General features: G+C 40.2%; 1 protein-coding gene and 1 long non-coding RNA gene across 10 annotated transcripts in view; one reads left to right on the top strand and one right to left on the bottom strand.

Annotated features, from left to right (window-relative positions):
• Positions 1–25,366, bottom strand: part of IL12RB2 (interleukin 12 receptor subunit beta 2) — an 83,073-nt gene that overhangs the window by 3,709 nt on the left and 53,998 nt on the right. For 6 of the 9 annotated variants that reach the window (XM_041770155.1, XM_041770150.1, XM_041770154.1 and 3 more), the window contains 4 exons: positions 21,357–21,494; positions 18,323–18,413; positions 15,424–15,523; positions 10,101–10,951 (listed from right to left, as the gene is read on the bottom strand). In XM_041770155.1, coding sequence (XP_041626089.1) covers positions 10,415–10,951; positions 15,424–15,523; positions 18,323–18,413; positions 21,357–21,494 — 866 coding nt within the window. In that variant the 3' untranslated portion in view covers positions 10,101–10,414. Of the gene's footprint in view, positions 1–10,100; positions 10,952–15,423; positions 15,524–18,322; positions 18,414–21,356; positions 21,495–25,366 lie in introns of those variants that run through there. The other 3 variants (XM_041770156.1, XM_041770158.1, XM_041770157.1) reach the window with 3 other exon arrangements.
• Positions 10,897–14,288, top strand: LOC121499496. Its single transcript, XR_005990144.1, has 2 exons — positions 10,897–12,369; positions 13,732–14,288. It is a non-coding gene; the product is annotated as an uncharacterized LOC121499496 (long non-coding RNA).

Consider the following 25,366-nt stretch of genomic DNA (forward strand, 5'->3'; position numbering starts at 1 on the left):
CTGGTGCTAATGTCTAATATAATTTTATATTTACAAACATACCTGCTACCCAGAGGCAAGTATTAATTTAGTCCATATGGACTATTGACCCCTCTTGAGATTGCAACATACACTCCTAAATCATTGTGGTTAGACTTGCAAGTATCTTAACTTGTTTCTGGACATGTAACGCGTTTATAAGCCTCTTGATTTTTAGCAACATATAGAAAACACCTATTAAAAACACTTCACAAGTTCTACTTAGTGTCAGCCATTGCTGGCATTCTGTCACTAGAGAATACAGCAATATCTGGTATGTTGCAAGCTTTCAAGATAGCCTCAACTTTAAAAAGTTGGTCCATTAGTTGTATCTGATGGATGTAAATTTGCCTCCTAGTTCACTTTGTGTCAAGAGCTAAAACTGTGAACCTAACTTTCTCTTATTGGTGGGTAATAACTGAAAATAAAGATTTTATTTTCATGCTCACTTCTTAAAAATCATGAAAACAATCAAATAGGAACCCATATATCGTTACATGTTTTCTGACCTGTGTGTGCACTCCAAGGTAATCATATTTCATCCCCCCCCGCCCCTTATATTTAGCGTTTGTCTGTGTGGAGTTTTTGTTAAACCAGGCCATCAGATCACATTTGGAAGGGATAATGCCTACTACAATTAGAAAGCTGAATTTTTAACTTGTAAAATGAATTTCAAGGACTGACATGGCAATTGGCATTTCTTAGTAATTTACATAAGTGTTAAGGTTAATCATACTGAATGCCACTCTTTTTAAAAATAATATAATACTAAAAAAAATCCCTTAATACACATCTCTAAATAATGGTAGCTGATATAACGTTTTAGTGAACACTTATCTTTGATGCTTTTACATAGGAATAATGCGAGAGTTCATATTAAGACATTTTCAGCTTGCATTGAAATGATTGGGATCTAGTTTCTCATTTAGTTGTCTTTGGAGACCTGTGTGGAATCAGGAAAGATTTTTAAATGTGCCATAGGTATTATATATCTAGTTATTTTACTGTACTTTAAACTGGAAGCATGACACATCATCTCCATGGTTGTAAATATATTTGGGGCTTATTTCTGGGTATGGGTTTGGAGGGGGCATATTAAGTACTCTGATTTTATTATTTTTCTAATTGTTGCTAGAGGTCATTGCACTGAAAAATTTAATTGTGCCATTAGGTAGTTGCATACAAAGTCTATAATGTATTGGATATTTAAAACATATCTTAGAGCACTAACATGTGGAAGGAACCAACAGCTATTAAAAGGTTAAAACAGAAGTGTGAAGCTTCTGGAACCTGAATGATTGTGACTTCAAGGTAAGATTTAAGTCAGGTATATTAATGTCCATCTTTCCCAACTTTGAAGTAACTGGTATGCAAATTCTAGGTTTCTCAGGTACATGTAAATTATACTTCCTAAAGAAAGTAAATTAATACTTAGCTTCCAACCCATACATCCGTAATTCTGAAATTACCTGTGTTTAGCGAGTCTAAACAGAAGCCACATCTCCAAATTAATTGGAGAAAGCCCAGAATGATTACTAGTACACTTTACAGGATATCTAGTAACAAGCTGTAAAATGATTGCTTACCAAATTTTCAGACCTAGTAATTATAGTGTACTAATTTATCAACCTGATTTGCAAAGTTGTCAAAGCTGTATCATTAAGATTATATTAAGTGACAGCTTTTAGGAATTGGGGTGGTTTCTTTTTGCTCAGCCTAGGTTACCTTGGAGAGGTGTTCTCTTCACCTTGAAAATCCTACTTGATTTTTAGGTTAGATAAATAGAGGTATGAGGACTGATTGAAGTGAGCCTGTTTCAGGGTGAGAGGAATTCATGAAATCAATATAAGGAAAGAAAAATTGTAACTAAGGAGGAAAAGCTTAATTTCAGAAAATGATTAGAGTATAAAAATAAAGGTATGGAGATTCTGGCCTCAGGAAGGGAACACTGGAAATGAGTGTTTAGGTTCTAGATCCCCAAACTTCAGCCTGTGGCCTGCTCTTGAACAGTTGATGAGCTAAGAATACGTTTGCATTTTTAAAGGGTTAAAAACTATAACTATACAAAGATGCATGTAGCCCACAAAGCTTAAAACTAATCTGTCCCTTTACAGAAAATATTTGCTGACTCCTGATCTAAGCTATCATTCCCAGGTCAACATAAAAGTTCTTTTAAATGAAAATTTAGTTCTAGGTACAAATTAAATCATCCTACCCTATGAGAAGTTGAGAAGTTAGAAGTATGTTAAAGCAAGTTACCTCTTCTACATTCAGAATAAGGGCATGAAATCTGGTAGCCTCAAAGATGGTCTTGTTATTTTTTAAAAGATTACATAGCTTGTAACTTAAATATATTCCGAAAACTTTATAAATTTGCTCTAAGAGTAAGCTTAATGCCACAATTAGTTTAGTGTTTTATGTTTAGTGCTAGTTTTTGTCAGTGCTAAAGTCTGTTCTAATTGGTTTTTTTCCATGAGGTGAGAGTTGTGAACATTTTGTATGGATGAGAAAACAAATGTCTTTTAATTAAACTCCATAGGTTGAGCTGGGGTGTGAAAGAAATACTGGCTTCCTAACTGCGTTTCTCAGCTTAGAATATTCATTTGGGCAGAATTTAGATTTTTGTGCCATTGTTTACCTCATAAATAATTAGGAGTCAATTGTTCATTTTAAATGGAGGGAAAGAAAAGATGAAAAATGACCATACAAGTTAGGAAATTACCAAATTACACTTTTGAGGTGTCAATTATATAAGTACTTACATGTTTTAAACTAGTAACAATGTCCCTTTTCCTGCCTGCTTGGGTAGGATGTAGTAGTTCCTAGTGTGCTTATGTGTATGCTAAGCTTTGTGCTTGGAAGACACAAAAAATATTTGGTGATAACTAATAGGTGATAATTCTGATTAATTAATGGATTTTTTAAACCTATTTTGGATAACCGATACCAGGTGTTGAGAGAGTTCTTCTGACCTGATCTTGATAGGGCTTTTATTTCTTAAAGTGTTACTGGTATGGAAATGTGGAGAGGAGAGTAAAGGGCTAGTTAATATTCAGGATTTTGATACTCGAACTGAATGGGGAAAATGGGCAGTATTGATTATATTATCTCAATTGCAGTTGTAGCTGATTATTTCTCTTAAAAGATTTTAGGAATTAAAGAGTTGTCTTAATTTGAAGAAATGGCACTGGTGTTCATCTACCTATCATGAAGATTTCTGTATGAGGTGGTCCACCTGAATATGGTTTTTGACATTTGACTGCATAGTTTTGTAACCTTGGGCCTAAAATATATTAGCTGATGAATAATGTCAAAATGTTTTGGGAACTTGAATTCCTTGTTTCACATGTTGGGTGTAATGTAATTTCCATAGGGAATTGTTGCTTTGTTTGGCAACCACACTGTCAAACTGCTCAGACTACCAAAGGTGGTTGTGGAAATTGATGACTAAATACATCAAAGAGGATGGTAGTTCTTGCCACCCACGTACCTCCCCTTCCAATTTTTAGGCTTTGGTGATTGGTGAATTGAACTAAACACAAGTACCTTTCTGTTCAGAGAGAGATAGTTTGTCTTTTCCCTGGAAATCTTGAATTTCCAGTGAAGCTTCCACACTTTGTTCCAGTAAAGGAAAAAGTTTTCCAAAAACTACAGATAATTTTGTTTCAGCATGATTTTATGTACATAGTTACCAAGATTTCACTTAAGTGTTAAAGTCTAAAGAGCTGAAGAGTGAATGAGAAGAATGGACCTGTTTATTGGTCACTAGGAAGGAAATAAGCATAACTAGCTGGTATATTTTATTCATAATGGTATCCCTTGAAGATTGAGTGGTATTTAGTTACTGTATTAAGAAAATCCAGTAAATTGAAGTTTTTAACAATTAGACTGACATGTCACCCTCTTCCCCCCTGCTCCCAACACATCTTGGGTAGAACTCTGGAAGTCGTGTTGACTGAAGTAGAGAAGGGCTTTGGATGCTGTGTAATGCCAAGTGAAATAATCTGAGAAGACATTCTCTTCAGGAGAAAATGGGCAAGATTTATTAAGAGAAAATTGCCAATATATTATCGATTGAAGAACTGGAGTAACAAGCACCTCCCAGTTACAGGAGGCTGTGGATGTTCCCCTTTTTTTCAGGATCATCAGTCTTGCTACTTAAGAGTTATTAGACTTTAAAAATAACTGCAGGTTTTTAGATTAAAATTGAATTGATTTGAAGATTGCATCTGTAGCTGGAGAAATGACTTAATTATCCTTGCAAGTTATTTTGGTCTATTGCAAGCAGGTCAAAGTGGGTGTTTTCTAAAAACTTTGCTGCTGCTTTGAAATCTACCCTGCCATAGACCAGGAGGGATAAACTAAAGGGAGTATATAGGAATGCAAAGGAACCTAGTCATAATGAAGTTACAGTACAAGTATTAGGAGAAAAACTTTAGGAAAAATATTTTCTGCAGGGTTGTGGAAAGATGGCAAATGATCTTTTACTCTCTGTGATGGAATAAAGTAGGATTTCTGTTTCTAAATGAGATCTTGCGACACCCTATTTTTACTTCTAGAGTTTTTGTTTGGGAAGGGTTGGGAATGGGGGTTCCTAAGGTTTCTTGGTTTAGCTGGCACAAGAAATGTGCTCTGAGCATAGGCCATACTGTCTGCTATGATTGTCATTTTAGCAGGTGAATTTTTTCTTTTCTAAAGAACAAGTTATGTTACTGGTTTTCATCTGATTTTGAAAGGATGTTTTTGCAGGTTTTTTTTTTTTTTTTAAGATTTTATTTATTTATTCATGAGAGGCAGAGACATGGAGAAGCAGGCTTGCTGCAGGGAGCCCAGGTCATGACCTGAGCCAAAGGCAGACTCTCCACCACTGAGCCACCCAGGTATCCCTGCAGTTTTTTGAACTAGTAAAAGTATCCTGCTATGCGATATTCAGGCCTTTTCAAAGACAGTTCAGGGCCTTTGAGAACAGTTTTTTTCTCTGAGAAACTCTTAATAGTTACTACAGTATTTCTCTTGGGTCCTATTGACCTATAGGTAGTCAAATATTGGACACTGACAAGGAAGGGTATTTTGAATCTCCCATAACATTCTTTTGCCTAGGGCAAGTCCAGGGTGTCTTAATAACTTTGGAAACTAAAAAGAGGCATGAATTGACATAAAGGGAACTCATGACAGCACATGAATAGGTTTGTAGGTCTTAGAGATGTGATTGAAATCTGGGAGAACCAACTTAATGGTTTTGCTGCTGTAAATAAATGACCACTAGCTAAATGTGGAACCAATTTACCACAGAATGGAGGAAGGACATTTATGTTTCAACAGTTCACATACACAACAAAATTAAGTCAAATGCAGCCCCAAGAAAGCCTTCATGTGTGAAAAATTCAATAGGTCAGTTGGCTGGGGTAATAGCTGTTTTAATTAAAGAGAAAATCCGATGCTGTGGTTAATTTTCTATTTAAAAGGCATAATGCACTTACAGCCTTAAATACTAAATTCCTTAAAATAATGGACTTTACTGGGAGTGTTACTTCCTTTCTGTGGCCTACCTGTGCCTTCTATGAGAAGATTTAGATTAGCTGGGTAGATAAATTTGTAAATTCAGGGGTGCTCGATTTTTTTCTGGTCATTTAAGATTTACGAGTTTTAGGTTAGATTTCTCAAGAACCAATAATCATCTAGAACTTTAGAAGTATGGGAATGCACTTTTTGGCTACCTAGTAAAAATAGGCATCAAAGGTTTTTATGGAATTAATAGGCACCTAGAGTCAGGACCTTGGTTGATATAAATTCTAAAGGTTATGCTCTGAAACAAGACTGCCCAGTATCAGGTACCAATTGAGTTAATTTGTATGTTTCCCCACCTCTGTAGTGGTAAAATACCTTAACCAGAGTGAGCATTGTATTACGTCCTTCAAAACTGCATGTACTAAGGACTGTGTTAGATGTATTGATTATTATCCCTCTTTTAGACCTGGGGATTTGGGAAAAATTGGCTTGTGATATAAACTATTTACAAGATCATTCTTTAAGTTACTACCCTAAAATTTCCAAACCCCACCGTCATTGAGTGTGTCCTTTACTTTGCCTCTATTACTCTTCTGCTATACCCTCTGACAGGAGTACTAATGGTCAGTGAACGTGCCAGACATGGTGGAGGATGAAAGTGGCATGGGCTTAAAGAAAGTGCTCAATAGGGTCTGTCTCTAGATCTACTGTTTCAAGTCTTCGGAAAGAAATTGGTAATACTTCATATTTATTGACTTTATCCAATTTTAAGAGTAATGAGTATTTATGAAAAAAATGCAAAAAAATGTAATTTAAAAAACCTGTGGCTGGAGATAACCACTATAGCATTTGGGTGTATATTCTTCCAGGTTTTTTTTTTGGGGGGGCGGGGGGTTGGCATTGGTTTATAAAAGATGATTCTATTCAACCTTTTGTAACTATTTCCATGTCAAATTTTGTTAAACTTCTAAGGAAAGATTGTATAGTATATTTGTCAGCAATTCTAAAATCCATTCCAATTTCTGCCATGTTAAAATGGTGGGGACGGGATCATCCACCATAGAAATTGACGGCATATGACAGTTTAATTAGCAATTTTTTCTTCTCAGAACATAAAGTAATGGTGTGTCCTAAAACTGGTGGAATCTTAGATTCCATGAAATTGAGTGTTTTATTATATAGATTATGATATAATCAGATCCTTACTGAAGGACATTTAGGGCCTCTCTCCATTTTAATCTGTGGTGTGATCAATCATTTATCCCACTTAATGATATTTATACTGTTCTTTGGTCTACAGTGCTAGGAGTGGAGTAACTTATTCAAATTTTGCTGAATATTACTGCCCAACTGCCTCCAGATAGGAGCCAGCTAACATTCCTGGTGTGAGCACCAGTTTCTCTGATTAATACTGGCTTGGTTTTTCTCTTGATTTTGCTAGTTTGATAAGTGAAAAACGGTATTTAACTTTCATTTCTTTGATTACAGGTGATTTTTTTTTTTTCATGTTTCTTGGGCAATTGAGTTTGCTCAGTCCATTTTTCTTTAGTGTATGTGTTTTGCAAACGTTTTAATTACTGGAGATTTATTCTAATTAATCTAGGTTGTGATGTAACGATCTGACTTCTTTCCTCATCTCTTATTCTAGAGAAGTGATTTATTTCAGAGTTCACTTATAAGCCTTTCATAGAGTGGATAATGTGAATGTCCAGGAGTCCTGCAGGTTAGGAAAAGAAAAATGGGTCTCTTTGGAGGGTTTAGCTGCAATATTGGAACAGATCACAACTGTATCAGATGAAGGAAAAAGCCTAGTGGAGAAAAACCAAGAATCAAACATAAAGAGATTGACTAGAATAGAATGTGCCTAGCTTGGCTTGTCTTTCACTGGCCTCAGGGCATTGGTGAGTTGCAGCTGTGGGCTATTAATGGCAGCTGAGAAATTAGGACAGAATGGAAGGGAAAAGTCAGTAAAGGGAAAGAACTAGCTAACATTAGTTTGACTTTATTGCCAAAAAGAATGGTAGAGGTCCAGGAAGTAGAATCTCTGACTTTTGGCAAGGAGGGCCCTTTCAAGGAGCAATTTAAAGAGAAGGATCTCTACACAAGAATTAATGGTGGAGATTCCCATGAATGCACTAAGAGAACTTGGACTCTATTTGTAGTAGTTAGGTCTCAGAGAATTAAGGAATTTGGTGTGTTTCAAAAGAGCAGAGATTTCTGGGTTGGCTTTGCGAATGTACAGGAGTGAGGATTAAGATCAAAGCTAATTTTCCTGAGTAATGAAAACTGGGTATATGAATATACATGAGCCCCACCTAGTCCTGGTTAAAGGAGGCAACCTGATTTGGTATTTTGACTGCATCTGCAGGATAAGGGGATTGTGAAGACTACTACCTGGCGAGGTCAGAACAGTTACCTATCCTCTTGTTTGTGAAAAGGTTACTTTATCTGGTAGAGTGAGCAGCCAAAGGCATGCTCAAAGAGGGCTTTTTAAAATAACCACTGCTACATGTATTATATAGCAACATCGTTAGTGAACAGTCGTGTAGAGTGTTGGGAATGAAGAACAAACACAAACTCAGTAGCCCCGGTAAAGAGGGAAGTAGGCACAACTAGACTGGCTTCTGGAATTGAAGGAACAAGGTGAAAACAGTAACAGGTGATGGTTCTTTTTATCGATAGCCTATTATGAACCAGGTGTGCTGGGGAAGCAAATTACCATCATTCTTGCCTTTAAGTTATTTAGTCCAGTAGAGAAAGTAAATGGTATGGACATCTTAATTACGAAAGCATTGAGGGGATGAGAGCTCTGTTTTCTTAAAAGGATCCTTTAGGAGTCAAGGAATTCTCTTTTAATTTTTTTTTTTTTTTTTTTGTATTTTTTAGGAAAACAAATGCAATATCCTCTTGGGAAAGGAAAAGCGCCTAGGGGGTAATGAGATGGGAGCTGGGTGTTGGGTCCAAGCGGGGAGGGGATGAATGACTAAGAATGGGCAATCAGAAAATCAGAGATAGGTAAAGCAGGAATTGTAAAAGAAGTTGCCTCTCATTGTCAAGAGGTGATAGGTTAACCAGCTTCTGAGGGGGTGGCCTTGTTGTATGACTCATTGTAAACAACAGGGACCACATCTTGGGTATAGACAAACCAACTCAAACTGCTGAGATGCAAGGAACCATGTGCAAGGGTGCTCCTCACCACCTAAATAGAATAGAGATGGAAAGAAGGATCTGCTTTTCAAAGAAAGCCTGAGGAAACTATATTATATCTGGAATGGCAGGAAGACTAGATAAACATGAATAAGCAAATATTCAGTTCAATTTCTAGAGCTCTGAGGGACATCTGGTAAACCACCGCTGTCTTGGTGCCAGTGTTTGGGTTGGGGTCAAGGTCCGGGGCTTAACAGGGATTTAAGAAAAAGGTTCTTGGACTTTCATCTTGTTATTTTGGGAAGGGTACTATTAGCATTTTAAAAGACTTCCCTACCATCTTTGCCCAAGGGCCTGTAGTGAAGGGATAGAGGCAGTGATGGGATAGGGGAAGGGGCCACAGCTTTAAATGAGTAAAGCATGTATCATGTTCTAAGTTCATGCTGGGAAAAAGAAGTATCTTCTAGGCTCAACTTCAGCTGTCTGAGGACCAGCTCAGTCTTCCTGAGGAAGGAAAACAGGATGCCTTGGAGAGAAGGGGATGACACGAGTTTAAGTAACCTTGGTGGTTTGGGTCTTAGACCCGGAGACAGCCCTGATTCTGAAGGCAACAGCTGCTGCAGCAGAAGGAAGAGGAAACAAGGTGTCAGCCTTTGGGCCACTACTTTCCAAGACACTGGATTTCAGAGAAGGGAAGCTGTTGGCCCAGGTTCTTTACAGCGGCTTTATGGTTAACTTTCCACCATCAAGCTACTCTTGCTTCACTGAAATAGGGTGAAGACAAAATAAAATAGGAAAAAGGTACTTTTGTGTAGGCATTTGAAGAAGTCCTGGCTATTGTGGGAGGCCTTTTATATTGGTGTTCACCAGCATTTTTTATGTCCTCATCTGTAAAATTGGGTTGATCTGTTTTGAAAATTCATATTCTTTATAGTCTGTCATTTAGATTTGTGCCCTCCAATACAGTAGCCACTAGCCAAGTGTGACTAATTACAATCAAAATCCAATTCCTCAGTCATACTACTACACACATTACAAAGTGGTCAGTAGCCAATGTGGTTCATATCTACTGCATTGAACAGTGAAGAACTATAGAAAACATTTCTATCTTAGTCCTGTTGGGTGCTACTGACCTAGGTATATGACCTGTTATAGAGCTACTTTATGAATAGTTGTACATGAACCTGTCCCCTGGACTGTTAGTGATTGCTAGTAAGAGCCTTGGTTTCTACTTTATCCTTTCCCTTTACTGGCCAACATAGCCAAGAAAGTTGTAGGAACTCAGATTGTAGATGCACATGGTGTACAGGTGACCCTTGAACAACATAGATTTGAACTGTGCGGGTCTATTTAGGTGGATTTTCTTCAGTGAATATAATAAGAGTACTATACTTTCCTTATGATTTTCTTAACATTTTCTCTAGCTTTATTGTATGAATACAGTATATAATACATACACAAAATATGTCATCAGTGGTCAAAAGGCCAACAGTAGTTAACTTTTTGAGGAGTCAAAAGATATGCTGATTTAAGCCTGTGCCCCTAACCCTCACATTGTTCAAAGGTTAACTATGATCCTAAGGCTCTGGAGAAGGCAAGTTGAGGTATCTGGGCTACAGCCAATTCTCAATCCCCAAGATTCACCCCGAGCTGCCTGTCTGCCCTCTAGTTGCAAACATGCCTGATGGCAGCACCCAGAGGTGATGACTGGGGAGGTGGGACACACTGCAGGCTTCACCACTCAGAGCATGAGGGAGCTGCACCCCATCTTTAACCGATCCAGAGTCAGCTTCTTGTCACAGGAGAAGGTGAGAGGGTGAAGGGAACTTGAAGGGAAAACAGAAAGACAGATGTGCTGAGGCTCCAGTTCTTCCAGAGAGTCAGTCATAGGATCCTCATGTGAAGGGAGATACTCTATGTTAGAGGGTAAGTATCCCTCATGAGTGGGAAGGTAGTCCACTGAGAGGACTGTCAAGGGGCTGGTTAGGTGTTCTGGCTTTGAGTCAGGGCCCCTGCTCCCCAGCATCTTGTACAGATCCACTAGTTGTCCTGTCTCTGCTATGAGAGCTTTTGGAGGTGGTAGGCTTGGGGCACTATATGCTGCGTCTTCCTCAGAGGTATAGTGACCCTGGACTCCTTGTCCCTTGTCTGGCCAGTTGGGGTGATGGGGATGTCTGAAGACTGGGGTCACTTGAAGGACTTCATTGATGACCAGGAGTTCAGGTTCTTCAGGATTAGACCAGTCTGTCAGGAGCCTGTCCAAGGGTAGCTGTGTCTTCTGAGAAAGGGGAAGAAGAGGCTCATACATTATGTAAGTAGCCCTTGACAACTGACTTCTCCAGGGTTCTGAAAGGCCTTGCTGCCTGCACTGCCTAGTTGGTTTGAGATGGGACACTGTGGGCCCTTGACTTTGTGACAGGTTTGAAGCAATTAACATTGAGAAAGACAGGAGCCATGAACTCCTCAAACCCACCACCCACCCCTCAAGCCAATGAGTGACTCACTACCCAGCTCAACCTTCAACCAGACTCTGATGAGTCCAACTGCACTAGCTCTTTATCTAGGATAGAGGGCAGGGTGGGTGCAAAGGAAGGCTGAGCTTGCTCCTGTCTGTGCAGGGAAGACTTTGAGAGTCACACTAGAGCTGAATCTTAAAAGATACTTCCGAGGTATGGAGGTAATGGGCAAGGACTGATCTGCTCTGGAACCTGCTAGTTCTTTTGATAGGCAAACTGAGGCTTTGGAAATCTGAGGTCACGTGATGAAATTTTTAAGGGTTGTTAATGAGTTTGGGCTTTGATGAAAGGTTGAGGGTAATACTCTATCAGTTCTGCTCTTAAGAACCCAGAGTAACTTTTGGAAAAATGTTCATTCTTTTTTCCTGCATGGCTAATTTTGTCTGTCTTCTGTCTTCTCTTTGTCAGCATCACATCAATTATCAGCTCTTCAGTGTCCTTTCCTTTCCAAACTAACTGCGGATTCCTGAGTCCAAGCCCAAGCACTTTGATAACATTTCTCTTTCTAGGCTTTATTGGGCTCTACCTACACCCTAAAAACTATCACACTGATCATTCTAAAGCAGAGTTCCAAAGCCTTTATCAATTCAGACTCACAACTGCAGTGAAGCCTCTAGCCCTTAGTTTGGTAGTCAGGTTCCTGCACCTTCCTCTACCTCTCCAAGTTTCCATTCAGAAAGGATTTCAGGTACACCTCAGTGTGCTTCCACTGCTAGCCTCCACCCTGCTCTGTTTGCTGCACCATTTCCTGCTTGATGCTCTTCCTCCCTCATGAAGCCACGACTGATTGTTTCCTACCCTGGACTCCTACAGCAGCAAAGAAACCACCATCAGGTTCTTGGCACATGATGATTTATACTGTCACTTTTTTTTTTAACATGTTCATAAACCATCTACAAATGGGGATCATTCATGAGAGAAGTAGGATGACAAAAAATACCCTTGGGACGGGGAAAACCTGAGGACTAGTCTCAACTCTGATACTCTACAGCCTGGGGAAACTCCATCAACCTCTGGCCTTTGGTTCCATCATCTGTCAAATGCCAAGTTGTGTAAGAGTGGTTTGGTTTGGATTGGCCTCTGATGTCTGCTGCTTTCCTTGAGCATGGCAAGCATCCAACAAATGAATGGTGGTGCTGTCTCAGGACAGCCTTCTGTAAAGGACACTGACAAACTAGAGGTAAATGTGTGCCCTTTTCTGATCATTACCCATACTGGCCCTGGCATAGTGGTCTGGTTTGGTAGATGGCCTTCAGCTCTGGAAAGCAGAGCTAATCAAGCATTGTTACCCTAGATGTGGGAAAGACTATACAGGATGCAGAAATGGTTTGTTTTTGTTTTTGTTTTCATAAGGTGAGGCATCTGCTCTGCCTTCTTGAAGGCTTTGGCAGTATCGATAGAGCCTGCTCCTCCGAGCTTGTACAAGGCAGGCCTTCTGGCTAACGAGTCCTGGGACAAGGAGGGCCTCTGAGACCAGTGTTAGTTCAGGTGCCTCAGACACAGTTTGGTTTCTAGAAGTTTAAAATGGAGAACACCCCAGTGATCCCCCTTTATGATTTGGCCTTTTTCTCAAGAGCTTGAAGACCTATTTTAGCCCATCTTAAAAGTGGTAAGGGGGAATCTAAGGCCTGAGAACTCAAAAGAATTCTGAGAATTTTGTTGGAGGTGAAAGAATATTGTGTTTCTAATGTCTACCTCAGCCTGTCACCAGGAGAGCAGTTTGGTTCTTTTAAAATAGTCTACCCACTTTGGGGTTCAAGTGACATGGGGTTCTGAGGCAGCCTCAAGGCCATCATCACAGATGCCATGTTTAAGCTAAATTTTATTTTCTAATTTACCGGTTATTTTTACAAGAGATATATATGCACACAGTTTTGCAAAAAGAATTTAAAAGTTTGAAGAGATTTTTTTTTTTTTTTTTTTTTTTTTTTTTTTTTTTTTTTATGATAGTCACAGAGAGAGAGAGAGAGAGAGAGAGAGGCAGAGACACAGGCGGAGGGAGAAGCAGGCTCCATGCACCGGGAGCCCGATGTGGGATTCAATCCCGGGTCTCCAGGATCGCGCCCTGGGCCAAAGGCAGGCGCCAAACCGCTGCGCCACCCAGGGATCCCTTGAAGAGACTTTGTAATGAAAATTAAGTGGCCCTCTTACCTCCAATCCACCACTTAAAGGCAACAAACCTTATCAGTTTCATATGTAGGCTTCCAGAAATATCCTGTCCATATACTGCAGTTGTATATGTATATAAAATCGCCCTCCTCTTTATACAAATGAGAACCCATTTCAGACAACTGTTACAAACTGTTTTTTTCACCTTTAAATTATCTTAGGGATTTTTAGATGCCTTTTTTTTAGTAGTTGCACATTATTCTGTTGTGGATGTACCCACATGTTTAACCTCCTCCTCTGGTGGCAGGTTATATCATGCCCAATTTTTTGGCTTCTACCATGAACATACTATATAGCTTTGGACACATGTATGCCAATTTCTGTTATCTTCTCCCTGTGTTACTATCTTTAACCCATTGTGTGTCTTTTTCAGCATTTCTTCTAGGTTTCTATGGGCCCTTCATAGGCCCTGGATGCCTCTGTATCTCCTCATGCCCAGGCAGAGGCAAACAGAGACCATGATGCCAAAGCTGCAAGTTTGGGAGCCAGGTGTCCGGGACTGACCCAGAGAGATGCTTCCCACTGTGCTATTTCAGGCTCTTAGGACATGGGACTGTGGAATCTCAGCATTGGAAGAGAGAGATCTTAAAGCTCAGCTGATTCAGCTTCTGGTACCTGAATCCCCTCTGACACCAGCAACGGCATCCTTATCGAGTGCATGCCCATAGGTCATCAGAAGATTGCAACCAAATGCATTGCACACTTAATAGACTGCAGTGTAGTATAAACATAACTTTATATGTACTGGGAAACCTAAAAATTCATTTGATTTTATTGCAATACTTGCTTTGCTGCCGTGGTTCAAAACCAAACCTGCAATAAATCTGAAGTATACCTGTATATATGTATATATAAACATGAATATATTAAATAATACAATTGTATCATGTATATGACATATGATGTAAAAATATATATAATTAAATATAAGGCTACTGTTGTTGTTATTGTTCTTGCTATTGTAACTTAACAGGGAGGCAGTCCCTCAATAGTGAAAGGAGATGTCAAATGTGAGTCTTCCTGGGAAGAAAGTGAACCACCTGTGCCTTGTCTGACCCACATGCCTTACATGGCCTCTTACTTAATCCTCACAACAGTTTACACTAGAGATACTGTCAATTCCTGTTTCACAGAGGGTGAAACTGGGGCTCAGATCATCAGGCAAGTTGCCCAAGGGCCATCCACATAGTGAGTGACAGAGGTGAAGTTTATGCCCCACCTTTCGATTTCAAAGGCACTGACACCAGTGACTCGGTGCCCAACTGAGGCAGACCTGGCTGAAACCTGCTCTCTCCCTGAGCAGTGGCTGGTACCACTGGCTTGTGGCCTGAGGAAGGGTGTGGATGAGAGGATGCACAGCGTAACTGAGGAAAAGAATCTTGGAAGAGAAGCTCTAAGGTGTGAGGAAGAGTGCAAGGCTGCCAGGGAAGAACACTGTCATAACCTCCTTCCTCCACTTTGTTCCCCTGAAATGCACAGTCGTGCTCCATGTGCAGAAGCCTCCAACTCCCAGACCCCTCACCCTAGATGACCATCTTGCCCACCGTGAGCTATTCTCACCTCCTCGGGCTGTGCAGCAATGACCTTCTCATCCTTTAGTCTCTGCTCTCCCATCTGCCAGCCGAGCAGCCTCTCCTTTAAAATCCTTTCCTTACACAATGGAATAACTTACTGGCTTCCTGCCAACACCAAAATAGTCAGAGCTCTATTTATCTGTTCTATGCTCAGGACAGGAAATGTCACGTTATAAAGCTCCAATTCTCTTGAATTTGGATAAGTCAGGCTAGTGCTCAGAAAATGGCAAAAATACTTGCTTTTTAAATTTCTTTTGAAGTAGTTGAGGTAAGGAAGGGAACATAAGGCATAAAGAGGAATGAAAAGCTATGGGTCTGTCTTTTGGTCATAGGCTTCAGAAAATTCCTGTGCATGGAAGGGGGTGACTCAGTAACCTAGCAAAGGAGGCTTCAGCTCATCCATAGGAAGTAAGTACCTAGGTCTCCTTGTAACTACAATGGGGAGTTCGCTGGAATCCTATCAACTCACCACTAAGGCCTTATCACCTTACCTCCATGATGGGGTATTTCTTGGCCCAAGTGCTGTTCGCCGGGTCTGGAATTTCTTTACTACACCACTGAGGTCTGAGGGCCGAAAGAAGAACAAATAGCCTGTAGATAAAACAATGACAGCTGATTAAGTGTGTATATGGTGGCATGGAAGTGTTGGGACTTAGTGCACTGATTTCATTGTAGAGGTGGTTCAGCATAGGGGTATGCAAATGAATAAAGTAAAAATCCTGAAGGAGAAAGATGATGCATCATGCAAGGCTAGACTAGTTTTCTGTGAAGTTTGGATAGATGATAGAGTTATGATGCAGCCATTTGGGATTTGCTAAATAAACTATGAAACTTTTACTCAATGTAATGTTTAGATGTCACTATCCAGCAATGCATTCATACCGCAAACATTGACTAAACCCCTAATCTCTGATGAGTATGTGCCACATACTGGGGATGGACTAGCAAACAAGAAGACATAGTTCCTATCTGTGGAGAGCTTACTATTTAGTTTAGAATGTTTATAAAGAGTTTGTATTAACAGGTAAACTATTATGCTAAAGGTAAAGAAACAAAACAAACCGAAAATCCTTGTAAAGAGCAAAACAGGATACAAGGACACCTGGGTGGCTCAGTGCAACGTTGAGCATCTGCCCTTGGCCCAGGGCGTGATCCCAGAGTCCTAGGGATTGAGTCCCGCATTGGGCTCCCTGCGAGGAGCCTGCTTCTCCCTCTGCCTGTGTCTCTGCCTCTCTGTGTGTGTCTCTCGTGAATAAAAAAATAAAATCTTCAAAAAAAAAAAAAAAAAACCAAAACAGAATACAAATGGCATAAGTAGCTTGAACATAACCATGTTTTAAAAGAATGCTGAGAGGGGATCCCTGGGTGGCTTAGCGGTTTGGCGCCTGCCTTTGGCCTGGGGCACGGTCCTGGAGACCCAGGATCAACTCCTGCGTGGGCTCCTTGCATGGAGCCTGCTTCTCCCTCTGCCTGTGTCTCTACCTCTCTCTCTCTCTCTATCATGAATAAATAAATAAATCTTTAAAAAAAAAAAGAATGCTGAGAAAAACAACAACAAAGGAAAATAATTCAAACTGTTAACCGTAGTTGTATTTGATGATCAGAAGAAACACTGGTCTTTTTTTTTTCCTTTATCATTTCTGGGTTTTTGAAAATATTTTAAAATGTGTTTGTATTACTGGAAGGAAAAAAGTCCTAAAAATGTGTCTTATAAGTGCATGTGACTTAAATGTTTTGATTATTTATAAAAAACTCAAAACTAGTAAATATTTTTGAAGAATTTGCTTTAATAAGCTTTGATGTTTAATAAGAATGGAAGGCTTCCAGGATGTTCAACCCTTTGAAGCAAGAGATGTGCCCATGTGACTAGTTTTTCTCCAAACGAATGTGAGCAGATCATGCAGATGAGGACAATGCCCAAGGAACGGAAGAAATGCCAGTAAAGTGGAAGAAAACTGGGTCCCTAATGACTGTGTGGAGCACAGCTGCCAACCAACCTGGATGACTTACCTCAGGACTACTCTATGGGAGAGAAATAAACTATCATAAAAGCCATATATCTGGGGACTTTTTTTTTAAACAAAAAAGCCTTCACCCTAACTGATAATATTTCCCTGAAGAGGATAAATGTGATCCTACTTGACTATTTAAATTAAACTTTTTCAAAGTCTACCTAAAGAGAGGTCTGCTTTGAAGTATCTTTCACATATGAGAGCTCCAATACATGTAAAGCCTTTTAGACAAGTTCAATGACTAGTAGGATGACTCTGAGCTAGTTTTATTTTGGCCTCTTCTCTTACTTTACACAACACGATGAAGACTCTGTGTTGAATAACTCATTATAAAATTCTCTTTATAAAATAATACTTGTTTAAAGAAATTGTAGAAAATTAGTTAAATAGAACTAAAATCACCTCTTATTCTATCCCCTGATATAACCATCATTATTATAACCACTCTCTTCCTCAGGAAGAGGATCCTGATTTACTGGGATGACAATCAGCCAAATATAAGACCACAATTTTAAGTCTCCCTTGCCTTGCCAAGTTCTGGCCAATGAGGTGTGACCCAAAGTGTCACGTCTGACTTCTTCATGTAAAGGCTCTTGAACAGGGAGGTGTGGGCACCTTCCTTCCTTCTCTCTGCAGTTGTAGAATGCAGGTATGATGGCTATAGTTCCTGCAGTCATTGGACCAAGTGAGCTTGAGGATGGAAGCTAAAAGAGGATATTGGCACAAAAAGATAGAAGGAGCCTAGATTCCTGACCATAGAGCTACTACACCAGTCTTCAGCCTCAGTTTACTTCCTTGACTTGGATGAGAAACTGTCAGCTAGTTTCAGTTATATTATTTTGGCTTTTTATGTTATATAGAGCCAAATTGAATGCTAAGATACATCTTGCATATGAGGGTATTTATATGTACTTTTTAAAAAGAGAAAGTTTGTACCTCTTTGTAACATTTTTAAAATGTAATATTGCAAATAGTATACCATTTAATTTTCTTCTGCCTCTTTAATGGATATAATATGCCATACAGCATGAGATATATTTTGATGCCTTCAGCTCAAGGCATGATCCCGGGGTTCTGGGATCAAGTCCCGCATCAGGGTTCCCTCAGGAACCCTGTTTCTCCCTCTGCCTATATTTCTGCCTCTCTCTGTGTGTATCTTTCATGAATAAATAAAACCTTTAAGAAAACAAAAAAGGACTGAATAAGGAAAAAATATTTTTAAAAAAATTATCATATACTGTTGTCCAAGAAAGTTGAATAAATTTAGTCTGCTACCAGCAATGTTTGAGGAAGCCCATTTCTTTGACCCATAATGGCAACAGCTATTACCGTTTTAAAAAAGTGAATTTACTGAAATTGGAAAAAGTAACCAACTCACTTTTGCCGGAAGTAACGCATTGAGAAAATGCCCACTATGACGACAGCAATGCAAATGCTTGGTGCCACAAACACACTCCAATTGGCTTTACCTGAAAAGTTAGCAAACCCTGTGACTGAGTTATCTGCAATGAATATCTAAAAATACTATTGTGTGAACCCTCTGGCACCTGCCCACAGCAACTAGGTAGCTGGGCTCAGGAATGAGGCCAACTTGTTTTTGTCCCTTCAGTTCCAGGGAAAGGGCCCTAAGGGGCCAGCCCTACAAGGACTCTGTCCTCCAACAAAGGCAAAAGGAGATGGGGGGGGGGGTATACAAATCACTGGCTGTGAACTGGGAGCCCTGAACTCTAGTCCTGGTTTTGCCACTGACTGCTATGTGATCAGTGGACTTCAGATTCTTGATCTATAAAAGAGGAATGATGACATCTACCTTGCAGGTTGTTGTGAAGAGTAGAGATGGTGTATATAAAGCATGTGGTGATGTATCTGAACATAGAGAGCCCTTGAGAAATGGTAGTACTGATTTTCCCAAACCACTGGATAAGCCTTCTGTCTAACTAGGGTCTTTGAAATTGTTCTGATTCCTTGCTATGAATAAGTGTTTTGCTCTGCATCAGGATTCTTCATTAATTCATCCATTTATTGAGTTATTAATGTATCAGGCAGGCCCTTGTAGGAGCTGGGATGCAAAGATGAAAGGACATGGGCTCTGCTGTCTTGGACTAGTCATGAAGCTAGTCCAGGAGACAGATGTGTAAACGCGTAAGCCATGATGCCATGGGATACACATTTAAAAAAGGCATGTACAAGGCAGTGTAGGCTGGGACCAGCATGGGAAATGACATCAAAGGCAACCCAGGATGTTCTCCCAAAGGCATGTCAAAAGTCACAGATTTGAAGGATGGAGCTAGCAAAGTAGACAAATTTAGGGAAATGGACTACACAGAACTAGGCAAAGGCGCAGAGAGAGCAAACAGGGCGGCACTTTCAGGGGACTACAGGTAGTCTGGTCTTGCTTTCAAGTATGAATGATGAACCTGTGGCAGAGGATGAAGCTAGATGAGTGATCAGGAGCAGATCATGCAGGGTTTGAGAACGGAGCAGTTTGAATTCCAGCTTGAAGGCCTTTGGGGAACCACTGATGAGTTGCCACAGGAGGTGAATGCCAGCAGGGATCAAGGTGTCTTGCAGAAAGATTCTTCTGATAGTGTCAGGATAGGTGCAGGTGGAGGGAGGAGAGTGAGCAGGGAGGGACAAGAAGCCACAGACCTGCCAGCCCCCGTGAGAAATGTGTCACCAGGGCTGAACAGGGGAGTTGACGCAGGCAGCTTTGCTACCACCTGGCACAAATTGACATTTATTTAGCATCTGCCTTCCTTCCTGGGCAGATGGGACAAGTCTGGAGTACTACAAACAGGAAGATGCGGAGTTGTTAATCCAATTGCTTGCCCACAAGTTAACTTTCATGGGAGTACTAGGGGATGAGAAGAGGGCTTGCCAGCTTTCCCAGTGGAGAGGTACCTGGCATAGAACAACAAAGTCCTGGATGATCAACTTGATACTCCATGTTGCAAAGCAAGAATAGCTTGTTTCATACTTGGAGCAGACGCAGACAGGTGCTGCCAGAGAACACAGCACCATTTAAGCAATGGAGGGAAGCCCATGTTAGCTAGTCACTTCTTTATATACTCCAATTTAACTGAAGTCACTATGATCTGAGTTTGATTTGTAGTTTTGCCACTTACCACTTCTATGACTTTGGGTAATCTTTCTGTACCTTCTGGACCTTATTATAAAAGTTATCTGAATCCCTTTTTATTCATTTATCTTGAATTGAGTGCCTGGTACTGTGGCCAGGTAAATCATGTAAAGCAAGGACTTCATGTGGCTATGGTCAAGGATTAAATGAGTAAAAGTAGTGTTATGCAGGTTGAATTGTGTCCTCCCACCCCCAAAAATCCATATTGAAATTATAACTTCCAGTACCTCAGAAAGTAACCATTATTTGGAAATAGAATCATTGCAGATGTAATTAGTTAAGACTGGGTCAGACTGGATAGGGTGACCCTACTCCAGTATGACTGGTGTCCTTATTAAAAGACAGGAGATTTGAATGGAGACACACACAAGGAGAACTCCATGTGAAGATGAAGGCTTCTATATATAAGATCTATAAGCCAAGGAACACCAAAGACTGTCACTAGACTTGAGGAGGAGAAGCAGGGAACTGATGCTCTCATAGGTCTCGGAAGAAACCAACTCTGCTGATACCTTGAACTCGAGACTTCCACCTCCCACAACTGTGAGAAAATAATTTTCTGTTGTTTGTGGCACAATGTTACAAGAGCCCCAGCAAACTAATGCATTACGCAAAGCACTTAAAGACTGGTGCATGGTATATGTAATAGCTGCTATTATTATTGTTGAGATTATTTTCATTGGTCATTGGAACAGAGATTTAGTGAAAAAGTACTATGTGCTGGGTACCATACTAGACCTTGAAGATAAACAGGTAACAGTTTCTGCCTATTGGATTCAGAGTTTCGTTTTTGTTTTTGTTTCTTTTTAAAGATTTATTTACTTGAGAGAGAAAGAACAGAAGTGAGCACATGGGGGAAAGGGAGAAGCAGGCTCCCTGCTCAGATACAGGCCTCAATCCCAGGACCCTGAGATCATGACCTGAGCTGAAGGCAGATGCTTAACTGAGAAACCCACATGCCCCAGGATTCAGAGTTTTTAATAGGGGCCAAATGTAGTGCATTATGAAAGAATTATGGAGGTGCATTTGGGAAGGCTTCCTGTAGGAGGAAACATTTAGGCTGAGTTTTGAAAAATAAGTAGGTACTATCTTTAAGGAGACATGAAGTGATAGGATACTCCAGTTAAAGGAAACAGCAAGTGCAAAGGTGTAGCAGCAAGAAAGTAGCTAATGAATTACAGAACATTTGATCATCTCTATGCCAGACACAGTGGGAATGTAGGCCTATGTATGAATCCAGGATGGACGCACCATCTTTAAAGTTGTTTCTTACCTGGCAGACAAAATTCCCTCTTGTTTCCTGGGGGGCTTTCACCAGCAGCTGTCAGAGCTGTCATCCACAGGACATATGTCACTCTGGGCTGCAGGTTGTCTATTGAATGTGAATTTGGTGATACTCTATAGGGAATTTCTGAAAGGAGGATAAAGATAAAAAAGAAGAAAGGCTTCTATTAAAGGAAGTATTTTAATGTATGATTTTACTTGTTTTTGTTCTTGTTGTTAATCCTGTAATTAATTTGAAAGAGAAAGGCACATTGCTGTTTTAAAACAGTCCTGATTCATTAGTACATACTTTACTAGGCCCTAGACAATGTCATTTATGGTGGTCCCACTTGACAGCATACTAAAATAATTAAATGCATTTCCTGCGGTAAAATCTTTTGAAAGAATTTTTATTATTCTGCTTTAAAAAAAAAGATTTTATTTGGGAGAGAGAGAACATGTCCAGGAGCATAAGTTGGGGGAAGGGGCAGAGGGAGGTAGAGAAGCAGACTCCTCACTGAGCAGGGAGCCCAATGTGGGGCTCAATCCCAGGACTCCAGGACCGCAGCCTGAGCCAAAGGCAGACGCTTAACTGACTGAACTACCCAGGCGCCCCTATCTTTCTGCTTTTGAAATTATGTAGCTGTAGTAACTCCTTTTATTTTCTATGACTATAATGTTTCCAACATTTTTAGATATAGTTGAGAACTCTTGGGGAAGAAGTCAAATACACAAGTTGTTTTCAATGGAATTTTTAAGCAAGCTAAGTTTAGCAGTTAATGAAATAGACATTTAAGTAACATTAATTTTGATTTTCTGCTTTTTTTTGGGTAGGTTCTAGATACAAGTCTTAATGGGTTTAATATGATGATCTGCTTTAATTTGACATAAAATCTAAAAATAGGAGCAATGGTACCTAGATTGGATATACTTGGCTGTTTAAGCCTAGATTATCAGACTCTTTTGCTCTTGACACTCCTGGGGGAGTCTCAGCAGGGAAGATTTGGGGTTTTTTGAGCAATGCACTGATGTTGTTTTCCTCCTCCATTAGTACAGAGCCATTCTTCTCTAGTGATCTGCTGGGTGTGAGCTTTGGAGTGACTTCTCAAACGCTGGGGATACAAGATCCACAGCAGAACTCTGGCAGGAGTAGCCTGCTGGCTCCCTCAGCAGACACGCCTGTGCTGGTGATCAAAGTAGAAACTGGGACCCAGCACTTTGAACCTCAACATCAGTTACCAGCTCACAAACCTCAGGGCAGGTCAGACAACGCTTCCGTTCGCTATATTTATTTTAACAGCCACAAATATTTATTGAGCTTGTGCTCTGGACAAGTCACCAAGTATATAAAGGCACAGAATCTGCCTCAAAAAGTTCACCATCTAGTGGGGAAAACAGACCCCTCATACTTCCACACCCAGGCTTACTATGGGTAAGCAGCGAGGAGTCCTGTAATATCATGGCCACTCCACCCAAAGGGACTGAGGCCTGAGCAGATCACTTAACAGCTGTGACTATCAGAGCAATGTCTATATTCAACATCCTATTGAGAAAATGTACCATGTGGAGAATTGCAAGCTGACTTTAACCTGATGAAATTGCTTGGACAGACTTAAGTGGTGTGATTAAACTCAAAATCTCTTTCTTTATTTCTAAGGCAGGAGATTAAAAAATTAATTTTGGAGAGACCTTCTACTCATCTTGCTGCAGCGAAGCATCAGTGAGCATCAGAGTCAACTGTCCAACTGTGTGAAGGCATCATTAGCTCTGAGAGTGAAATGAGACTTTAGAAATGAGAATTTACACTTTAGAAGGGATTTGAATTGTTCGCTGGGCCAAAGAAGTTTATATGCAAACAAACACATACACATATGTATATTTGAAGATCAAAAATAGTAACTGTGGAGGGAGCAGTCAGGCAGGTGATGGCGCCAGCAGTTTGGCTAGCAAAATAGGTTGCATTGAGTAATGGGAGAAGGCGTGCCAGAAATACTGGTTCTGCTGCTTGGTCTGGACAGAGATCAAGGGGGGCATTCAATCCGTGGGGGTCTGAAACTTTAGGCTCAGGGTGGTGAAACAAGGAGGTACCAGTTTAGGAAGATGGGATAGTTGCCAATCATTTGAAAGGCTGCAGGTCGGATGGTCAAGCGCTACCAGACAAAACAGCTGAAATTACTGGGAACTAGTTATAACCTAACAATCCACATTGGTTTAACAAAGTGGAGGGCAATATTCACTCATGTGTTAGTCAACGAATACCGTTTTTATTAAGCACCTCCTGTATTCCTGGCTGTATTGTAAGTATGGGGAGATACCTTCTGCCTTCATGATGCTTAGAGTCTGTTGACAAAGACAGCCAAGTGGTAACAAAACACAATGTGTGTGACAGTAGGGAAATGCACTCCTGGTGCACATGGCAGAGGAGTGGCTGTCCACCAGAATCATCTGTGCAAGGTACTAAAAGGCAGACACCCCACTCTAGCTGTACGCCGCCTTTCTGTACAGGCAGGACTAAGTGCTCCCACTGCACTCCCCATGGGCCATTAGTGCTGCTGCCTGCTAGACTGAGGACACAGAGAACAGGACCCCCCCTTCCTTGGCACTCCGTCCTCCTCTTCCATTTGCAATGCTTCTCTCCGCTGTCTCTTTCCCTTGTCTTCAACCTAATGCCCTCTACCACTCTCTAAAAACTGTACTTGTGGATTTGTCAATGATTTCTGGTTGCCAAATACAATAGGTTGTTGTCAGTCCCTGAGTAAAGTGGCTATATCACTTCCACGTACTTTCCCATCTTCCTCAGTAGACTGAGAGCTCTCTGAAGATGGGGGACAGGTCTAATTCATCAAGTGTTTACTGAGTAAAAGGAAAACTTAATTTAAATTGGTGTGAAATAGGACTTTGAATCTGCACCTTGCTTCAATGTATTTTAAAATGCTCTTACATAGGGGGTGCTTGGCTGGCTCAGTCCATGAAGGGTACGACTCTTGATCTTGCGGTTTGAGTTGAGTGTAGAGATTACTAAAAAAATAAATAAAACTTAAAATGCCCTTACATAGACTTTAGATGATCAGATTTGTGATAAAATAAGGTAGAGGTTTTCTTCAATATATATAAGATCAGCTTTAAGAACCAAATGGCCATGTTGATTGTAAATAGGCATCATGGTTTAAATTCTGCTAAAATGACAATAGGAGGGTGGGGAGCAGAAGCAAATTTCACACGGAGAATTCCAAAAGGCCCACAAAGAGGTCAATGAAGTCATTAGGTTCTGGGGCGCATTTCAGAACTGACTTACATTGACAGGCCCGGTAGGAAGCAGTTCTGTTCAATTATATGTTCTATTTATCGATGGCAGATTAGTGAAGAGACTGATTGCAAGGACTTATGATAGAATTCTATAGAGCTGTTTTAAAAAATGATGTAAATCCATATGGAATGATGTGAACTGATGTATTATTGAGAGGTAAGAGCAAGGTGTAGCTCAGAATACAGATGATTATCCCAAATATATGCTTGTATGTGCATTAAGTTTTTCCTGGAAGACATGTGAAGAACTGCTATTGCTTAAAATGGAGAAAGAGATAATTTCCATGGTAAATCTCTCTGAACTATTTGAATATTTGTTACCATGTGCAGGTGTTATTTATACAATAAAAATTAACTAGAATTAAAAGTCATAACTTTCAGAATAGCAATAATGAAGATCTTCTAAGGTCAAGAGAAAGGACCATCCTGTAAAGTTTCCCAGGTAAAAGTTGCTCTTGCAGGCAGCTCTCTGGCACCCACATCTCAGGGTGGCCTTGTTGCATTCTTCCTGGACCTAACAGCTCTCATGAAGGGATAAAAATATTGCTTCTTCATGATAAATGCTCCTGAAAGAAAGCCAGTTGTTTATGAAATGAAAAGAAGGTCAATCCAGGAAAAAAAAAACAAAAACAAAAACAAAAACAAAAACCATGATTCTGAATAAATCAAAGATTAGAACATCAAATCTGGCAAATGACTAGGAGCTGCTACATA

This window comes from Vulpes lagopus, chromosome 10 (genome assembly GCF_018345385.1).
Source record: "Vulpes lagopus strain Blue_001 chromosome 10, ASM1834538v1, whole genome shotgun sequence".
Classification (NCBI taxonomy): domain Eukaryota; kingdom Metazoa; phylum Chordata; class Mammalia; order Carnivora; family Canidae; genus Vulpes; species Vulpes lagopus.